This window comes from Prenolepis imparis, unplaced genomic scaffold (genome assembly GCF_030444845.1).
Source record: "Prenolepis imparis isolate NDT839.2.m4 unplaced genomic scaffold, iyPreImpa1.0 SCAF_12, whole genome shotgun sequence".
Classification (NCBI taxonomy): Eukaryota; Metazoa; Arthropoda; class Insecta; order Hymenoptera; family Formicidae; genus Prenolepis; species Prenolepis imparis.
This window is the reverse complement of record NW_028141170.1, coordinates 6,839,908-6,860,945: the sequence shown is the minus strand read 5'-3', so window position 1 is coordinate 6,860,945 and position 21,038 is coordinate 6,839,908. Positions and strand designations below refer to the sequence as shown.

General features: G+C 39.8%; 2 protein-coding genes across 3 annotated transcripts in view; one reads left to right on the top strand and one right to left on the bottom strand.

Annotated features, from left to right (window-relative positions):
- The window catches only part of Tll (nuclear receptor subfamily 2 group E member tailless), a 116,150-nt gene that overhangs the window by 93,380 nt on the left and 1,732 nt on the right, over window positions 1-21,038 (bottom strand). The window lies entirely within an intron of this gene.
- On the top strand, window positions 5,112-20,463 carry LOC145943815 (uncharacterized). Of its 2 annotated transcripts, XM_083051658.1 has the most exons (3): window positions 5,112-5,219; window positions 15,872-17,084; window positions 17,169-20,463. In XM_083051658.1, the coding sequence occupies exons 1-3, from the start codon at window positions 5,202-5,204 to the stop codon at window positions 17,573-17,575; spliced, it is 1,638 nt and encodes a 545-aa protein (XP_082907784.1). In that variant the 5' UTR covers window positions 5,112-5,201; the 3' UTR covers window positions 17,576-20,463. The 2 variants fall into 2 exon arrangements, with proteins under 2 accessions (XP_082907784.1, XP_082907783.1); XM_083051657.1 differs by having other exon boundaries at window positions 15,872-20,463.

The following is a 21,038-nucleotide window of genomic DNA, read 5'->3' as shown; positions in this document are numbered from 1 at the left end:
AACTCTTTTGTCATGGATATTTTGAAAATTCTATTGCAATTTTTTATTGCTCGATGCTTTTCTATCCGAGCATAATTGAAAAACGCCTGATGCAATGACGACCAAAGTCACATTGTTGGAGAAACGGCTGCATGCGCGGTCGCGATTTTATCTCTCTTTCTCCTCTTTGACTTCCATAAAGATATTGCGAAATATCGCGAGCAGGGACCGGTCGGATTTCTCACAGGATAAATTCTCGCAGAACCTGGCCTTTATCTCCTTTTCTGCTTTTGGATTACCAAAATCACATGTTCCCACACTCTGTTTACCGCATACGAATGGGAAATATTTCTCGTAATAATTTCGCCACAATGGCAATTCGGCAAATATTTCTAGAGACATCCGTCATTTCTAGAAATATCCATTACAATCGGGGCTTGTGTTGCACTTAACAAAGACGAAGTTCTACTTTCATTCTGAGAAAGTCTCAAGGTAAGCAAGGCCGCGTTGTGTGTAGTTTTCTATCTTCTGTAGTTTTCTATCTTTAGAAGTTTTATACGATCGATTCGATGTCAAAATTCAACGCGTGCATGCTATGTAAATTATATTTTAAATTAAATTTTCGATAAAATGCGATCTTGTAGATTCCGCAATTTTTATATGCCATCTAACTTCCGATATCTTTTGTAACGAGTAGCCAGAAATAAACTTACGCAAAATATACATGATAGACATTTTTGTCATCTATTTATTATAATTATATGCATCTATTGTAATTATCTATCGCTATATATAATTAAGTTATTTATGCTTTTGCATAATTTGCGATTATTTCACATTTATGTAATTTCTATAGGATAATTACTTCGTAGTCTTTTTTCTATTATTTGAAGATACAATAATCTTATTCTCGTTTGCATTACTTATGCCGTTGTATTGCACATTTCAAGGGCCGCGTTCCAAAGCGCATAATAAGTACCTTCTTTCTCTCTCCCATCACGTATCGCGATTGCAAGGTGGAGACTCGCATACTCGTGCAACGACCTGTCAACGCGAAGGGCGTCTTTCATATATTAGCACAAAGTGTAATAGTAAGTGTAAGATCGTTTTCGCGATCACAGGACAAATTGCAATGAATACCCTGGCATCGCGCCAAATGATCGCGTTATAACGCACCTTTTGTGTAAGGCAGGCATTACTTCGTGTGCATCGACCTTCTCGTATGCAAAGGAGCTGTCGTATAGATGCAACAACCTATCGAAGTTGTGGGGTTTGCATAACAGTGTTTATACATATAATGACATATTGCCAGATAATCAAATGTATCTGTTGACATTCATTCCTTAGAGAGCTGAAACGCTTATCGAAATAACGTCAATTACCGCGTGCGACCTTAATCATCTAATTAAAATCATTATTCTCATTGAATTGCAGAGTATCGACTAGCAAATAATGATTCGATGATAAAGTAATTATGATTGTTCGCGCTGCGAGATTTGTAACGTAGCAAAATCGCGCGTGTTTTACGAGATTACACGCGCTTAAACTCGTAACGGGCCATTGACACTTCATCAGCCAGGCTAGTCACGCGTAACGTTCCATCGGATTTCAACATTAGACGACGACAGACTGGCAGGCTTCACCTACCTAGCTCGATTGAATTTATGCTCTCCAGCGGAGTTGCACGAAATCTACGATAATGCAACCGTTGATGCAAGCGATCGTGACTTTCGAGACTCGGTGAAAATTTGGAGAAGAAATTAAAACGTTCCTATCTTTATTTCACACGATTTGCAAAATCCAGTTTATTTATACTGATCTTACTTCTTTTTGTTAATCTTAGAAATCTTTTAATTTTTTTATTGTCTGTTCAATTTGCATTTTTTAAGTTTCTTATATGTATCATCTACGCACAATGTACTATTATTAAAAAATGTGCATTCAAATAACTTAACTAGTTATTCGAAGATCGCGAAAAAAACGTTTCGTAATTCATGATGATAATTAATAACGACGAATTCCACATAAATGCATAACAGACTGATGGTACCCGCCCGAATAAATTTTTGCGTAATACCAGAAATAGAATTGATCGAATAGCGAGTTTGCACGCACAAGTTACGAGAGGATAACGAAGATATGTAATGCTACTGTAAAGACCGGATCTGTAGTGTAGCGCGAGTGTGAAAATAGCCACGTGAAAATAACTTTCCCCTTCGAAAGTTTTAAGACGGTCAGCTGAGCGCCGCGAAATCTGCTCGCGATCAGGAACGCAGCTTTGATAATGTGAATTATGTATGTATGCACGGACACATAATCACCCAAGATATCTATCATATCACGCGATATATACATGTAACATTCTGTCAATAATTATGAATTATTTTTTTTTCTTCGATGAGCGGATTCTAAAGACTCCTCTTCTTAAATTTTCTTCTTATATATATTCGAAAACTTTTATGTCTATTATATATTGCAGTTTGCTGAAATATATATAAAATCTTGTGAATCACGTGACGCGGAAATTTTGACAGATAATAAAAACTGAAAAAAAATTTTATTCGTATAATTTTGCAAAATATTTTAATATATTTGGTCACAATATATATATAGAGTTATTAATTATTATTAATAGCAATGATTATTTAATATGAAGACGCGTCTTGGTTGCTATAATAACGTAAATCTATCAAGTGATTATACAAGCTTTACTCATTACTGCGAGCAACTTTCATATTCCCGTCACAACATTATATACAGCTGGTAGGTAGCCGAGCTAAAGACGATCAGCTGAGCGTGAGGCAGAAAATATCGCAGCATTGATAATGAACCGAACGTCTAGGCACGTGCCACTGCTCCGATCCTCGCGCGGAGATGAATCGATGCTCCGAGAAATAATAACACCGTGTGCCGGCGGCGCCGGCGAACTCATCCATTCGCCTCTCGTCTTCTTTCCATTGATGATACCGAGAGCGAACTCGAATTATACACCTCCATTCGATTTAATGAAAGTGACTGTGAATGCGATTTCTTCCGAGAAACCGGCTTCGCGCTATATTGGCATAAATTTCGCGACGAAATGTAAAGCTCTGTTGCTGCACATTGCTATTTTATTACTGTATGAAATTTTACGATAATTTCGCAAAGTTTTGAAATGCCAATTGCAACACAAAAATCAATTATTCTCGCGGGATTAAAATATCATACTGTACTTGCATGAATGTAGAATGTAATTATGATGCAAAACTGCAGTGCAGTTGCATTTAATTACTAGTGTTCATAGAAATTATTCAATTTAAAGTTAACTTTAGAATTGATCGAATTTATTAGCAAGTAAGGGAGAGGCAATTATCGATAATTGTTTTTTTTTTATTCGACCAACTGACAGATATGTGGAGAGAGAATCAACTATATCAATTACGTTCTATAAGTATTCTTCCGTCCATAATACGCGAAAGCGAAAGCTTTCATCTTCTACGCTTTACTTGAAGACGGTGCGAATGTTAGTTGCTTCCCAACTACGGTAAGAAAATAGAAACATCAATTACCCTCTGTGATTCTCCCAAATTAATATACATCATTCAAGACCAGTTAGCCACAATATTAGCCACTCCTCACATCCGTCGCTTTCTTCTTCTCGCCTCTGTATGAAAGTGTATTATATTTACGATCCAGTAGATTAACACTTCACAAGACCATTTCTGCTGATATTACTCGCAACATTTGCTATATTATAATATCAGCGATACCGTTAATAGAAAACTCTGCGTCGTTTCTATTTTATTCAATCTCACAGAGATAAAGATATCCAACGATAGTCTTTTAAGAAGAACAAAAAATATTTTTCGACTTAAATTATCACAAATTAACAATTTTTGTAAGCGATCATTACTAAATGCTTTAATTTATATCATTTATTCACTTAATTATTATTAAAAAATTTTTACACGCGAAATATCAAGATATTTTTAATTTTTAATTATTTGCATCGGATATATTACATCGTATTCCTGAGCTCTTCTTTAGTACAGCAATACTTGATTAGTGTTAAAATATACAGTGTATTTGTTAGAGCTTAATGCAACAAAGCACTGAAAAGAAGGCTATTAAATGGCTTCTATAGAACGTATATCAATCACGAATGTATCTCGAATATATATCCGCTTACGTGTGCAAATTTTTCTCACGACCCTGCTCGATCTGGTCTATCTCGCTCGATCTAAACTTTCGTATCAATCCGCCGTGCGCACTCACACAATACATGTTATTTGCACGCACTTATAATTAGGCAATGTAGAATTGTGGGCTTTGAATTGATAATGATTGCACGATTATATATGAACACATATAAAAAAAGTTGAATATTATTATCAATGAAACTCCGATAGAAAGAACAAACAGCACCACACTTCGTTACATAATAATAATAATACGACTGTAGCTTTTAACTGCTCGCAATCGCGAATAAATGGTTCGATAAATTTTATACGGCTAATTTTAAGTGTAAATTATATAAATAATTATAAATTATTAATTGCGCGCGACATGTCGGGCCTCACGGTAGATTAAACATTAAAGTGGAATATATCATATCGAAGAAACCTGCTACATGTTATAACATACGTCAGATCGATATAATTAAGGCCGCTAGCGTGCTGATTATATTTCTGTCGAATACCCGGAGGATACCATTACTCCTATACCAATCGTCTTTTCACATCGTGTGCCTCGATATGCGCTGACAATCTAATTTGACACGGGGCACAACGGAACGTTGTCTAGAGGCGCGCGCGTAGAAGCGGGTTCTCACGACCCTGGCTCGATCCTGACTCCGTGGTACCTTTCGGGTGTTCGATGCGACGCTTCTCTCACATCCAACATTACGCATATTCGCGAGTCAATGCGATGTATATCGCGTAATCGGAAAGAGATTTGGCAATGGCAGCGGGGCGCGTGCCGGAGATTTGGCAATGGCCCTCCCCCCTGCGCCTGGAACCTAATTCGCGGGTGTCGCGGTGTCGAAGAGGACGTAGCCGCTGTGTATCCGCGGGGTGACGAGGCCCCCACTATAGGCAAAAGCCTTCGTATAGGTTATAAAGGACCGAGCACCGTACTATACGGCTGCACTTTCTCAGTGAAACTCACGGAGGACCGTTCCCCGGCACAAGTAGTATATATATACGTATACACCTCCCCCTCCTCGTCTCGGCAACGCGTGCACCATGAGGATTATATTGCTGGTATGTACGAAATTATTCAATTTTTTATTACAAAAGTGAATTTTATTAGATGTGTGCTCTCGTTTCTTAATTAACTAGTCTTCATCTCTAAATTTTCGAATATTTTTTTCTTTTTTTTCGAAAGTTTAGTATATACGTTCTGTGTTTCACTTTTTTCTCATATTAATCATATTTATTTCGCGTAATGTGAGTGAAATATTAAATTTGTGAGAGACTAATAATAGACTGAGAATTCTCATTGATTAAAAATTACAATATTTCAAACGTATATTAAAATGTATTGAATACTGCAATATGTATTATCGAAATTTTCAAGTACATAAAAGTCTAAAATATTCTAAATAATTTTAGATTCACAATAATTTAATATTTATAATCTACTTTTTTTGTGTGTGGAGTTATTATTAAATATACTAATATTTATCTTTTAATATTTAGAGAAATTATTCGGGTATAATATATTTAATCTTCTTTCACACTAATTAATAAACATTATATAATAAAGTAGTCAACTAAATACATTTATATTATTAATAATAAGTGATTTTAAAAAATCAGCATTAATATTATACTATGATATATTCATTAAGATTTATCATGTAAGACACAAGACAGATAACAAAAATATCTTTTACGGTAATTGTGATTTGTGACTCAGCAATGTTTCAAAAAAATGTCGCTCGTTATCCTGTGACCTGTATGAAATTAACCATACAGGAAAGTCCGGAATCCGATAAGATCTACGTGGGGTTCATTGTTGCAATTCGTGCGCGCGCGTGTGAAGGCACTTATAATTCATAGACGACGCATGATTAACAACAACGGAAAGTGAATCGTGTCCGCCCACACACACGGTGTTCTAAATATGGCCACGAGAATTTTCACTGGAAACTCCCTTCTGTCGTGAATTCGTGCGAAAGGCGCGCGAGGAAAGTGCTGAAGAAGAATTCGAAGCCGCAACTGTTTTTCCCGCGAATAGTCGCGAATTAATTGTATATCCCAGGCCGCGAGTTGTTGACATCGTCAGTTACCTTAATGAACGCAGCCGGGCGACGTAATCTTTTGTTGAATGGGAAAACGGATTCGCGCCTCACACACCAGAAACATTTACTTAAGCCCTGCAAGCCGCAAATATTCTGCTCCGGGATCAGTTACAGCTGACAATTTTCTTTTTTCTTTTTTTTCCCGAATATTTTATGCTCATTACGCGATTCCCTTGATTGATAGTGAAAGTTATGTCCATTATATTCCGGTGCATTGTTACCAGGCACGCTAAGTTTGCCATTTTCGACTCGGCTCGCTTCGCAGAGACGGCATTATACTTTCTTTATCCGCTGAAACTTTTGTGATGACAGTAAGTCATCAAACGAGAGTTATATCCCGAGACTAATCTAGATTTCATCACGCATCTATTCAAAAGCTCATAATTATCAATTATCAGGCGCGTTCTTACACGTATAAGCAACCTGGTGCCTGTCAAGTTCTTGTGAGAATAATATTTAATAATCTCCGATTTCACTTCCGTGTTCTGCGAACTTAATTTGCAAATCGTGCGAAGAAATGCAAACAATTCGCTAATATCAACAACGATTTCTCTCGATTCCCTTCCCGCGACTCGGTATTAACGCGATAATTAAACGCTTGTTAATCATTCACGCGCATTTTCCATGTGACGTTTCATGTTTCGTTCTCTATACGATGTTTCCTCAGCTGATTTCTCAGGGAGATGCGTTGCGAGAGTTAATCGCGAGAGAGGAAACGCAAACGATCTCGCGTTTCGAATTTACATTACCGTGATGGAGACAAGATTGCTCTGCCAGATGCGTATACAAGTTTCATCGGAACGCCTCGAGTTGATCGAAATCGGGCACGATCGTTCGATCGATGGCCTAAGTGTCTCGATTGGTACGATTATTGGCACTTTCACCGATCACACAAATATGGAACGTCTGTGTTTTCGCGAAATTCTTGGCGGCGATATATGATACCTCATATCCCGACCAATCGAAATTCCTCTCTCGACGAATGAATCGTTCGAAAGCAGAGTGTAAAAAAAATGCGTTTTAAAAAATGAGCGTTAAAAATTTCTCGCGAGATGGATCAAGAGCGCGAATCTGACAGCGAGAAACCGCGACGAATAAGACGTCGGTTTCCAATGACGCAGCTCATCGTCTGTCACGAGACCGAATAATATCGTGGCGCTTTTTCCCTCTGCTCGATCAAAATCGCTCGAGCACAAACGGCGGATGATATGCGACGCGACAAAAGGACGACCTATCCGCGATCGTCATCGAGAAACCCGGTTTCCCGGCGCCGTTAGAAACCCGACAAGACGACGACAAGAATCGACAAACGGAGAAACTTCGCCGAATTGCGAAAGCGAGGCTAATATAATATAATAGAAGCAAATCTTTCACTTTGGCTTTCAGTGACAATTTTTCGGCAATAGCTATTCGGCGGCGAATCCTTTTAATGCGAGCTTTAAAGACAAGATCCGAGCCAGTATTGTAAAGTACGTCTCTCTTTAGGATCACCTTTTTATCGTTCTTACGTAATAGAAAGTCGGATTGTCGCGAGCTTCTTAATTATCCCGACTTATCGAGCATCCGTCGTCCTGTCAATTTATAGATATAAAGGTGCCTTCAACGGGAAACTGAAGGCAACTACCAGTAATTTCGATGAGTTTTTCCTGCTGCAAACACGGGATAACTATCGGAGTAAGCTTATTTTATTTTTTGAAAACACGACGCGAAGTTTCAACGTGAAACATTGCCGTAACTAGCCGGCTAATTAGCATTCTAAAGCGGGCTTTCCCGTTTTTGCGCGTGGCCATGATGGCGATATTCTCGTGGTCATTAGGCAGCCAGTTGAAAAGAAAATGTGAGAGCGAGAACATATATCGCGCAACGCGAGGCTGGCAAATCCATAAATTAAGGGCATGCCGATCTTTCAAGTGGTCGTACCTTTCGAAACGCACACGGCGCCGTGTTGCTATATTATAATTACACCCGGTATTGTGGATGCACGCAAACGCATTAACTAAGCCGGATAAGGCAACAAAATATTATGTGGGGTAGTTTAGAAATATCAGACACTGTTGCAGACATTGTTGAGAGATCGCGTCTAACGATAAAGCTGAAACCCTCAATTACAATGATGAGGTTGCTCGATTCATTTCGAGTGGAAAAATCTTTCATGCGGAAATTTGAATGGATATTTCATTTATAATCTTTCGTGTTCAATATATTAGATACGTTAATCTTTAGATCAAGATTCTATGTAATTAAAGTTTTAGCTGGAAATTTAACTGTAGATTAAATGAATCTAAATTTATCAAATCTTTATCAAAAATATGTAATATTATAAAAAACCTGAAGTCACACGAAAAATTGATGAAAAAAATCCATATCGAAAAAATTGAGATACGCCGAATTATTTATTCACTTTCAACTTTCCCGCAGTACTTAAAAAAAAATATAATGAAACCGAACGCTGACCGAATGACATTCTAATGATAAAGAAAAACGAAAGTTAGAGAAGTACGAGCGCGCAAGGCTGATTAGTCTCTCGTAAATGCGAATCGTGGCTTGGCGCAGTTTCGCTGGCGAGACGGAAGAAAGTGAGAGCGAAGTTAGAATTGGAGCTCGATGCGGAACGCAAAAGTAGAGTCTAACAAATCTGGTGAGCGAGCTGTCAAAAGGCAAGGGCACACACGTCGAACACCATCGAACATACGGCATACCAATGCGCGACCGACGCCCATATATGAAATGAGTCACGCGTTCTCGCTCTGGCATGTCGCAAAATCACTCCCCATGTACAGATATACATATATAAGTCTCTTATTATTTTTTTCTTTCGCGGAACACCGCCTTTGTTACCGCCGCGAGTTGCACTTTCAAATATTTGTTTCGGCCTCACGTGAGAACAATCGCACCGAGACCGTTTATAGCGGAGACGCGAAACAACGCGTTCCCTCACCTCGTTCTCACTTCCGGCGGATACCGAGTTCGCCGAGTAACCAGACGACAGGACGACGCGTCCGGTGTCTCTTCTCTTCTCGATCGCACGCGCGAGACATCCTCGCCTCATCGAGAAAGTCGTTCCCGTCGCGACTTACAATTTACCGGTTCAAGAAAATAACGGGCGCCTAGATAGTGAAACCTGTCAGGCTGATTCTTTATTATGTCGCGATCCACATCCTTATGGCGTCCTCGTCGGGGTCGCACATTGACGTAACCAGAATACTTTATATATCACTTTCGCTCGTGATAAATGTGTTTTACAACGTTTGTATACAACTTCATTGTTGTACGTCCGGTTTTTATCGCTAAAATATTTACGCGTCGTAAAAGAAGGTGCGAACAAGTGTTGAAAGTGATAAAAATAGTTTTATTTAAATATATATTTCATTATTCTTCGTTAGAACCATTAGATGTGTATTTAAAGTCTCATAAATTTCTATATTATGCGCCGCTTGGCATTTTTTTTGTTTTTTTCATATGTAGACGCGCGTGCAATCTCTTTTAATTTTATTGGATTGATTCATAAATAAGTTCCGCTATAGATAATTGCTGAATCATTTTTTCTGAGAAACCATTCGTTTTTAAATCAAAACGAAACAATCACAGCAGATGCATATATGCAACAACGACAATGAGTACAAGAAAAATTAAATAAAAAAAGCTATCAGCTGTCATCAATCGCAAAAATGTAATTTAATCTGACAATACTTGATCACATATGGATAAAATAATTTAACAAAAAATTCTGAAGCTTTCAATGATCAACTCCATCTTTATTCTCCGAATCTTGCTCCATCTGTTTAAATAGCAAAAAAAATTCATAATAATTCTGAGATCTATAAATTTGTAAAAAACATTTTTGTACATCAAATTCTGTAAAATTTTTCAAGAAAAAATTAACAAATTATCATCTAAAAAGGAACAAGTTATACTTCAAAACGGAAAATATATAACAGATTAAAATTTATTATAATTTTAAAATTTTTATTTGTTAAGTAAAACGGAACTTATTTATGAATCAACCCAATATATGTCAGATTCCTCAACTAAACTCACAAGACCTTGAGATGCAACCCTCGAACTCTCTTCATTCGAGGCAATTTCTCAATTGTGAATTGCGTCGATTGGAAAATTACATCACATAATACAATTATAAAGACGATGGATTATTTGGATTGCTTTCGTCATCCGTCTATCCTAACCACTATTATTATTCGTTAACGTTCGATTCTCGTGACATAGCAGATTTTGCACAGTTAATTTGATTTGCCATTGTTACGTGTACAATACTTATCTACTAGTATTACTACAATGAATCTGGCCAGTAACGCTTCGACAGTTCCTAGATATGTGAGAAGAAATTCAATCCGCAAGGTCAAACGTCATCTCATAATTATACACACTTAGGATTAATTTCTCATCTTCGTCATAACCGTTCCACCTTGAGTATCGATTCTATGAGTAGTAATCCTAGGCTGAAATTGCATCGAGATGTATATTTAATCGCCGCATAACAGTCCGAAGATTCGACACGGGTATCGCATTTCCTTTTCAATTATCTCGCATCTGCATCTCAGCTTTATTTACACTTCCACTTTTCATAATCTACCTGCCGGAAGCAGCATCCTACTATGAGTACTTTTACTTTCCATGTGCTTATTTTCACAGTGACATATAAAAATATGAAGAACAAGAATAGAGAATTCATATACATTCTCATAAGCTTCATTAAAGTTCATGACATGTCACAGTTACGTCATTCACATTCTCTTCTCTCTCTCTCTCATTCGTCAAAAGAATCTACTAATACTATCTATGCTGGAAGGATACACATTCTTCCTGTTGCGCGCAATGCAATTAATCATGTCGAGTTTGAATTATATTATAGCAGAGATCTAATTCTCTCATTAGTCGCCCACTAATTACTAATCGTAACGCGGAGTTAATCAGGAATAAATTCACGATCGCGTCGCAGCAGCTTCCTTCCGGAAATTTAAGCGAGGAAAGTTGCGGGCGAATTATCCTAACTACTTCCTGATATGAATATACATGATCGAGCGGAACATTCTCTAGGGATCGGTGTCTGCATTACGCATATCCGGATATATGCAGCGCATTTTATACATGTATATTGTATATGTATAATATAATAAATTCAAGAACGCGTTTGTTAAAACGCGATCGATCACTATTTTATTTTATTTCTCTCGAAACTGACACGTTACCTTCACCGTGAAAGGGACCAGTTGCTATTCCGTTCCTTGACGTTATACGCGCGCTTTTACCGCTATTATATTTAGCCCCCATTAGCTCAACCGCGGTCGCTATTATACAAATATATATTATATATACTAAGATTTCTCGCGCGCAAACTCGCCTGTATAACGACTTCCTCCGTTTTTTTTTTTTCTTTTTTTTTTTCGTTAAACGTATCGATATAACGGTGCGCGTTACGAGACCGTCGCTAATCATAGATCAGTAATTGGCTCTCTCCCGCTTGCATGATTGATCCCACGCGCGGCGCGAGCCCAATGAGGTTCTTTTATTCTCCAAAAGCCCACGATTCCGAGTAAAATGGGTACAGCTTATTATTAATCGTTTCCCGCCATCAAATTGTACTCGGCGTAAAATTGAGTGATTACGGGTCTTGATGGCAACGATTTCTATATCAGCTGTAGCGTATAATTATTTTGCTACGACGTAATATATGAAGGATTATTTCTCTTAATTAGATTTTATATCATAAACATTTTATTTTTTTTGGTGTTAAGCACATAACTTTAAGTATCTACTTATCGCGCAGTAGCACTTAGTAATTATTATTTTTTTATATTTTTAGTCTATAATTAATATGTTTTATATAATAATTTATATCTCTATATCTTCACGCAAGAGAAAAATATCGCATAGCGCGTTGCTCGGTAACTTCCACGTTGCTGTTTGTTCAGACTTTCGAAAAAGTTTCGCGAAAAACGTCACGGAAGTGATCGAAAGATCTCGGAGACTCGCGTAAAGAGCAGGACGTATGTTTATTAAGCGCGGCAAAACGCGGATCTTGTAACGATTCTTCCTTTCTCCGGACGGCTTCGGGGCCTCACTTAGACAAGGCGTGGTGCTTAGACTTGCCGTGGTCGATTGCCTCCCAACTGGATCGGATCGAATGTGTCTGTGCCTCTCACTGTATATATGACTGAGGCATGCCACAACGTTGATTACAGAGCCCTAACACGGCGTCACGATTTTCCTCTAACCCGGACCAGATGGCAGAGTCATTAGCCGGTACACGCTTTCGCAGTGGTCCGGACGAACGGTTTGTGCGCGCGTTTCGTAGATAATGACGACGTTGCAACGTCTCCGACATCGTCGATTTCGTCGGACTGCGTGCGGACCCGCGCGGCTTCGATAATCGCGAATCAGCTTACCCTACCGACCTTTTCAATTTTCAGGGAACGCTTAGAAAAGCGTAACCGATTTCGTTTGATTCTAATCACTAGTTAGATAGAGAGATGGAGCAGTTTATTCTGATGCCCTGAAAGATGTAGTGCTCCTGCTGATAAATGCTTATGTGTTTAGCACCAAAAATAAAATATTTAATATAAAATCTAATTCCTTGATATATTTTATGGAGTGAAATAATTATACACCACAGCTGATCGTTATCATCAAGACCCGTAATCACTCGATTTTACGGCCGAGTACAATGATCGAGAAAAAATCATATAATAATCTAGACGGAAAAACTTTGAAGACAGCTAGAAATTTGAAAGAGATAGCTGTTCGCTTCGGAGATCATAATGACAGCTATAGTTATACGAGTTTTACACTACTCGCGAGAAATTATACGTATCAATTCTCGCGTGTTTTCTCTCGCGACACACTGATTAGCGGGTAAACGAAAATGAGAATGCGACGAGAGAGAGAGAGAGAGAGACCGGATAGAATTGCATCTCCGAATAGCTAATCATCTCGTTATAATTCCTACGTTGCGCTGGCCGAATATAATCAGTTATGAGAGACAACTTTCGCATATTCCTCGACCGATATGCTTGCGACATCATCGTCGGCCCATTTATCACGTTTGTGCCGAATTCGGTCCGGTGCGGTGTTTCGTCAGCGAAGACCGCGTCGATTCGCGTCAAGGAAAGGTGCCAGCATTTTATCACGGGGTCGCTTCGGCTGAAAATTAATCGGCGCACGCCCAAGAGAGCACGCAGCAGCGTACCGTATCACATTCGAAAGTACCAGGACGACGTGCCTTCCCCGTCTCAAGGACGATGTGCCAATTCGCGCTCGATCGTCGAATATTTCCGATCGGGTCATCACAAAATCGAGCGAATCGATCTTGTCAGTATTCAACCAGAGTCATTTCATGGAGCGAACATTATCGAACAGGGATCTAACATGGACTGCTTAGCATACATATGTTCAAAGTTATTTTCTTCAAGTTCTTCAAGTTATGATTTATAAAAATGCTCGACAATAAAAGGAGAGATCGATTTATGGCAACGATAAAAATACACCGGCAAGATACTAATTATGCGCGCATTATTAATAACGTTAATTGAAAGTCGGAGATGTAAATCTGTATAATGCCTGGGAACCTAAGAGGATCATTAATTTTCCACGGATCATATCATATCACGTAGGTACATTAGATTTGTGGCCCTGGCTCTTTCAGTTGATCGGACATCTCTGATATTATTATATTTAATAATTATATTATATAATATATAATTTTAATATTCTTTGATAATGTTTTTAAAGAATATTATAAGATATTAAAGAAGAATATAAGAGAGATTTTTTCTTCGCGCAAATTTATATCTTTCATAAGGTACACGGAGAAGAGCGATTAAGAGAGCTCCACGGCGTTTCCTGTAGGTCATCGTTAGGTGTGGTACCGCCTGTCTTTTGTGCGCGTTTTGCTCTCGGCTTGGTTCAAGGAGATCCAGAAGCGGTTGGTACGGCGCGGCGGCGAAACATGCGCGCCGAGTTACGACGTTCTGAATCTAAATCTCTTTCTCTCTCACGGTAGGCACGCCAAGTAAGCCGCGCTCCTGCCTGCCTCGCCCCGTATTCGGGTCAGCCGAGAAGTAGAAATTACGTAACACGTGTGCGCCAAGGCGGTTCCCACCGAGAGCCTTTCCTTACCGGAAGTCGAGACCACGTTTTGTCAGCTGTAAGGACTCTCGCGGTCAGCCTCGCGAGAAAAACGCGTGAGCGTTCCGATCGTACGTAGGATACGACGAGTGAAGAGTGTCGAGGAAATGTCGAGAGACTGTTTAAATAATTAATCGGCGATAACGAGTTTGTGCATAGAGCGATAAGGAAAGTCTTCTTTATATAAGAAAGTACGTCTCGCGCAGCTTTTTCATTAAATGCATATATATTTATATATATATATATATATATATATAATATTATAATATATATTATTAATATAAAATATATATTAAATATATAATATTTAATCATATCAAATTTGACAAGCAGGACTGTTTTATTTTTTTAATAAAATTTTTGCGTATATGAATCACAGATTCGATCGATAAAAATTATATTGACCATTAATTCGTCGAGGAATCTCAACTATTCATGTTAATCAAATTCAGATTCGAGACGAAATTTCTTGCGAGAAATTTATGGAGCCGGGGAGGAGCGAAATTCAGATGTAATCTAGCTAAGCTCCACCTTGTCGCGGCTGCCGTAAACCATTCGTGCTCGCGTTTAACAGCCGCGAAGTCGAGCGTTCGGTCGCGATAAGGTATTTCACCGCGTTCACCGATCCGAAGAGAGAACTCGTTCTCTCCTTCGCTCCATCTTCTCGCTTCCTACAAGCGAGTATCTCCGTGATGCAGATCCGGCTTCGTGCATGGAAAACCAGACTAACCGAGGCTGGCCAACTCCACATATTTCGCCTCTAGGTCCAGCAATTCTCCGATTACGTCTATCGCGTGACGCGATAAAACTACTTCCCTTTTGGTCTAAAGAATCACGTCGGCACGCGAGAGTATGCGATATAGAGCGTCTGACATGTATCGTCCATTTCTACTTAACGCCGTTGTTTCCATTGTTTCTATTCATTCGATGCACACGAATGCCGGTATTAAATGTCAGAATTCCTTCTCTCAATTCCTTCATTATCTCACACACACACATACCTTGCAAATTTATTTTCTCTCGTTAGAAAAGTTACATTATACATGAATATATGTTAATTATATATCATTAAAAAAGATTGAAATATGTAACTATGTCTTCTTTCAACGATTAAAACTGATGATAGGATACAATGTCAGAAAAATTTTTACGAAAGAAATTGGAAAGTTTTGGAAAGCGGATACGCACATTGATTTTTTTACGTATTGATCCGACTAATCTGTGTTCTATTTTTTTTTTAACAGAATAAACACAAAGGTACAAATCGTGATTTTCACCGAAACCGTTCATCTCCGCTTCTCGTTTTCACTTTGCGAAATTTCTTTAAAAACTTCGATCCGGCGCCGACCTCACTTTCTTTCGTGCCCAACACGCGTAACGTCGTATCAACATGTTAATGATCATATCTCCCCTCTCGCGCTCTCAACCTGTTTCTACTACTATAATTGATCCTTTTCTATTTGCCAGGTAATCGCGACGTGCTTGCTTGCCTTGACGGAAGCGCGGCGAGTGCAGATCCGACCCCGAACGGATTCTCAAGCGTTTTACGAGGAACAACAACAGGATAACCAGGCCGCCGAGGACGATTTCGACAACGTGGCTATCTATCAATCGCGTACCCGCGCGCTTCCCTCGCCACGTTCCAAGGACGCGTTGCACTCGTCGAAGCCGCCGCCGGTGCAGACTATCAGAAACTACAACAAGGTCAACGACGACGGATCCTTCACCTTCGGCTACGAGGCGGCCGATGGTTCCTTCAAGGAGGAGACTCGCGGCGCCGACTGCGTCGTACGCGGAAAGTACGGCTATATCGACCCGGACGGCAACAAGAGAGAGTTCAGCTATGTTTCGGGCAATCCCTGCGATCCGAATGCGCCCAAGGACGAGGAGGAAGAGCTATCGGAGAAGGAGGAGGAAGAGGTCTCCGGACCGGCGAATTATCCCGTCGTCAGACCCGTACAACGACCCGTTCCGGTTAGACCAACGTATCAGCCGACCACTCGTGCACCGACCACGATATTTCAGTCGGAATATCAGCTGGACGACGACGCGAGCCAGGAGCTGACCGAGGAGGACCTGAAGCCGCAATTACGACCCTCGGCCTTCAGAAGACCGACCACGCTGGTGCAAATTACACCTTCCACCGCCATTTACGAGTCCTCGCCGTCCCCCTATAGACTAGCTTCCACCCCGACGGCGCAATATCAGACGACACCGTCGCCCATTCTTCGCGGCCAGTCCACGGTCGCCTCCAGCGTTTATCAGTCGCTCGAGGCGACTACTCGCCGACCGGTGACCCGTCATCCGTCAACTCGGGCCCAGTCGGTCGCGATAACCCCGCGACCCCACGCCGCCCAAGTGGCCGCGCAATACGTCTCCCCTAGCAGCACCGAGCGTCCCGACAGTCTACTCTACACCCAGACTCACCCCACGGTATCGCCTCTACGCACCACGACCGCCGCTATTAATACGCCTCATCTCGACTTCGCCGCCGAACTCGAGCATTACGTGAACACGATCGGCTCGCACGTTTCCGCCACCCCCACTGCGAGGCCTCAAACCTCCTCGCCTCAGACCTCCTCGAGAGTTAAGCTAACCGGTCAGACGTCGGTCACCGCTGCAACCGCAACCGCTGCCGATCCCATCTACCAATCGGAACTCGTGTACGATCCCTCGACCGGTCAGTACAATACCCAGCTTTATCAGACATTGCCCCAAACCGTGGGTGACTTTAGTCTCAGTCACAAACTCCAACCGTTCGTAGCCCATCCGCCCCAGTCCCTAGTCGGTCTGCAACAGTACCAGCAGGCTCAGCGGCAGAGCCCGGTCTACAAACAAGCCCAGTCGGCGCCGACCCCGGCGGTGACGCAGCCCCAGGAGGTGCTCTATAGGAGGCAGCAGGCGCAGCTGCTGCAGCAGTCCCAGCAGCTCTACGCGCAGCAGCAACGCCGCCAGCAGCAGCAGCAGCAGCAACAGCAGCAGCAGCAGCAGCAACAGCAGCAGCAGCTGCAGCACCCGCAGCACTCGCACAGACTACAATTGTTGGAATCGCAGAGGGATCCCCAGGCATTCTACTACGTGGCACCTCTGAAGGCCTCCGCCAGCACCGCGTCCCTTTCAGTAGGTCAGATCGATCAGTTTCTCCGAGGTAGCAACGCTAATAACTATTGATACGATCTAAATCGCAGCGTTAAGAATTAACTCTCGGATAATTCTCGAATCGTCGGTATTTATCATTCGATATTATCTCGAGCCTCTCGCGAGCTAAATCGCCGCGGAGGATCTCGGAGCTCCGGTAGATCGTATAATGTTGGCCCATGCGTATAAAGGGTATATTTTATAAGTATATGCAATATATATTATACATAGTATATATATATCACGTGTGGCGGCGCTGAAGTTTAAATATATGAAGTATATTGCCGAGTGAATGGCACGAACGAGCGCTTTGATGCATGCGTTGTACGCGGGGAATGCGTGTGCAATATATTTGATATAATCGGCGCTCCGCGAGAAAGGCGCGCGAAAATAGCTGCGGTGAAAAGTGTTGCGACGCCGCGAATTTATAACGTCACCATCAACGTCCATCGATCGCAAATTTTCCCCGTCGATTTTCCGTGAAGCTCATTATATTATATGCACAAGTTTATTACTACAAACGATCTTTCCGTAACTCTCTCGCGAAAAATTTCCGCATTTTCTGAAACCTTATTCTCTTGATAGCGCTTTTCCGAGCTTTGATGGTCATGTATAATGTATATATAATATATAGTATATCCGTTTCGCTTCTTTTCCGTCCAACGCGTGTCTCGAAGCGTTCATGTGCTACATTCGCTCGTCTCGGCCAATACGCGATAGATAATAATATTTTATTCGTCAACGATATACAATCGGAGAACGAAAGTTAAAGAGATTAATGTATGTGATACTGGATGGAGGAGCCGCGCGCGTACGATTTCATGGATGAAGGTCGGTGATAAAATTTTATCTTTCTCGTTTCAGAATTTTTCCCCCTTAAATGATCTCGTTGCAGATCTGCGATATGTCGTTTCGGTGATGACTCGTTGAAATAATTTCGTTTTCGTGAAAAAAAATGGTGAAATTTTATTTATTCGCGCATCTCGTCGAGAGTTAGAGCGAAACGAGATTTCTTCCGTTTCTCAAGTCGATTTGCACTTCTCAGTCAGTCTGTAGTATCGTGTAATGTTTACGAGGCACGTTAGAGAAAGAGTGAAAGCCAACGACCTGACGCAATACTCACGCACGCATGTACGATGTATTACCGTGGCAATTTCTCGCAGGTCCCTAACACCGTATATATATATCGCGTCGTAGAAGTATATATCTATGGTGTGGTTTCGCGATAGAAGACAAAACACCTCATCGCGCGGACCTTTTTAAGCACGACCCCGTAAGCCCAAGCAGCGTAATAATGTCCGAAGACTCGATTACAAAACATCGATCTCTAATGCAGACTCGAGTCAAATGAAACGCGATCAAACGAAAGGGGATAATGAGTCGATCAAATCTATCCGTGCAATGTTTCGAGATATTTTCAATTAAACGTGCAATGCTGAGACGTTGCACGTTGTGCTCTTGTGTCATAACGCATCAATTGAAAATGTCTGTTTAATGTCAATTTGTAATTAAATCGCGTATGAATCTCTATTCTGAAATAATATACGTACATCTCATGACGTCGCGATAAAAAATCGATTTAATATTTTTTCTAGTTTCTTTTGAATAGATTATTAAAATTAAAACTTGAAAAAAATGTTTATTATTATGTCTTACTTAGTACTTAAAATTTCGTGACGCAATGTGTGTGCATTGCTCGCGTTTTAACTCGATAATAATTAAATGCCTCTCAATGTTCGATACGCCAATGTCGATAGGAAGTGGAAGGAACTCGACCTTTTGCAACGTAAAATTTTGCAAGCTTGCCGCGAGTAGGGTTCACCATAAGTCGATCGTCGGGGAAACCGCAATACGCTCTTATTGGCGTGGTCTCGTTCGTAAGGACAACATTCTATTCGCGCCGGACTTTCTATTTGCATTCTCTGTCACACACACAAGTGTGAGAATCGATTCGAGTTTAATGCGTTCCGCGACTCGATCTATTCAGGAAATGTATATCAAATCATATCATCAGAGAAAGAAACGGTCGTATACGTCATTTTCGTCGGGATGTCACAGCCATTCATAATTATATGTCTTTTCTAATTATAGATTTTTTAAATATAAATAAAACTAATTTTTCTTTAACAAATTTTTATTCGCGAGAAAATGTTCGTTCAAGCAAAATTTATTTGAAATTAAAATTATACATAATAATTTTTAACAATTCCAAATTAATTTTGCTTGAACGAACATTGTCTCGCAAATAAAAATTTGTTAAGGAAAAATTAGTTATTGATAAAAAGTTATTGATTCTCTGCTTGGTATTGAAGTAATATTTCGCTTTGACAGAAAAATATCGAGTTACAGTTTGATTACTTTGTAATTAGTACTGTACAATTCATTTCCTCCCATAAAACACAATTCGATTGCATATTTTTGAAGGTTTTCGTAATCATCGGCATGACTAATTTCGTGGTCGTCTAATCGCAGTCTAATCGCAGTCGTTTAATCGCAGTCACGTCTTTGCTACAATGGGCTCGAAACGGCGGTTGTCTACTCTCATATTGTAAATAATACTTGTTAGCTTTAAGACATAGCGGCTATTTAGCAATTCATACGCATACTATTGCGCATAAATCTTCGTAAAGAGGAGTCTTACGTTACAGTTGTTTTCTTTTTGTATCATTTGTGAACATAATCGAAAGAAAAATATCACTGCGAAAGTTTGCTGCACTGTTACTTTATTTTCCCGCTCTTCCCATCAGTATCATTTACTTTCGCTCGTTGGAATATACAGTATACACTGCACGAGACTGAAACATCAGCACGCACGAATAAAGATTGAAATGGGCGCATCAAATGTATGTTTAATAAAATCATAACCGTGGCAAACATTCGCAACAAAATGCGATCTTATTTACATTATTTCCGCGTTCCATAAATCTACATTTATTAAAAGAAAAAAAAATAACAGACATATAATAATCATAGAATTCATATATACATGCCATAATTATGGCGCATCAATATATTTCATATTTCAATATTAAATAACATGAAAAATATGAAAATACATCTATTTAATATTTGATCATTAAAGTTCTATATTATTATATTTTAATTTAATATTGTACCCCCCGAAAATCAATTATATTATTTTCAAAAAATTCGGTTATCAGGTTATTTTAAGAGAAAAAATTATAAATAAATTCCTATATAATAATAATTGTATAATTTAAAGATATAAATAATGAAGCTTTTTAGAAGAATTTTTTTTATAAGATTTCAAGATTTTTGGTAATTTTTATATTTGTATGAATGAGATGTTTTATTTCGCACGATTTTTGTTCCAAAATGGATATATTGGCTTAATAGCATTGTTAGACATGCAATTCTTACAAAGCGAATAAAATAGGCTCATTCTAACAAAACGACGCCAGTTTTTCGTTTCGTGCCGCGGCTGAATCACGCGCGACCAGGAACGCTTCCGCGAGAAGAAATTAGAAAAGTGGAA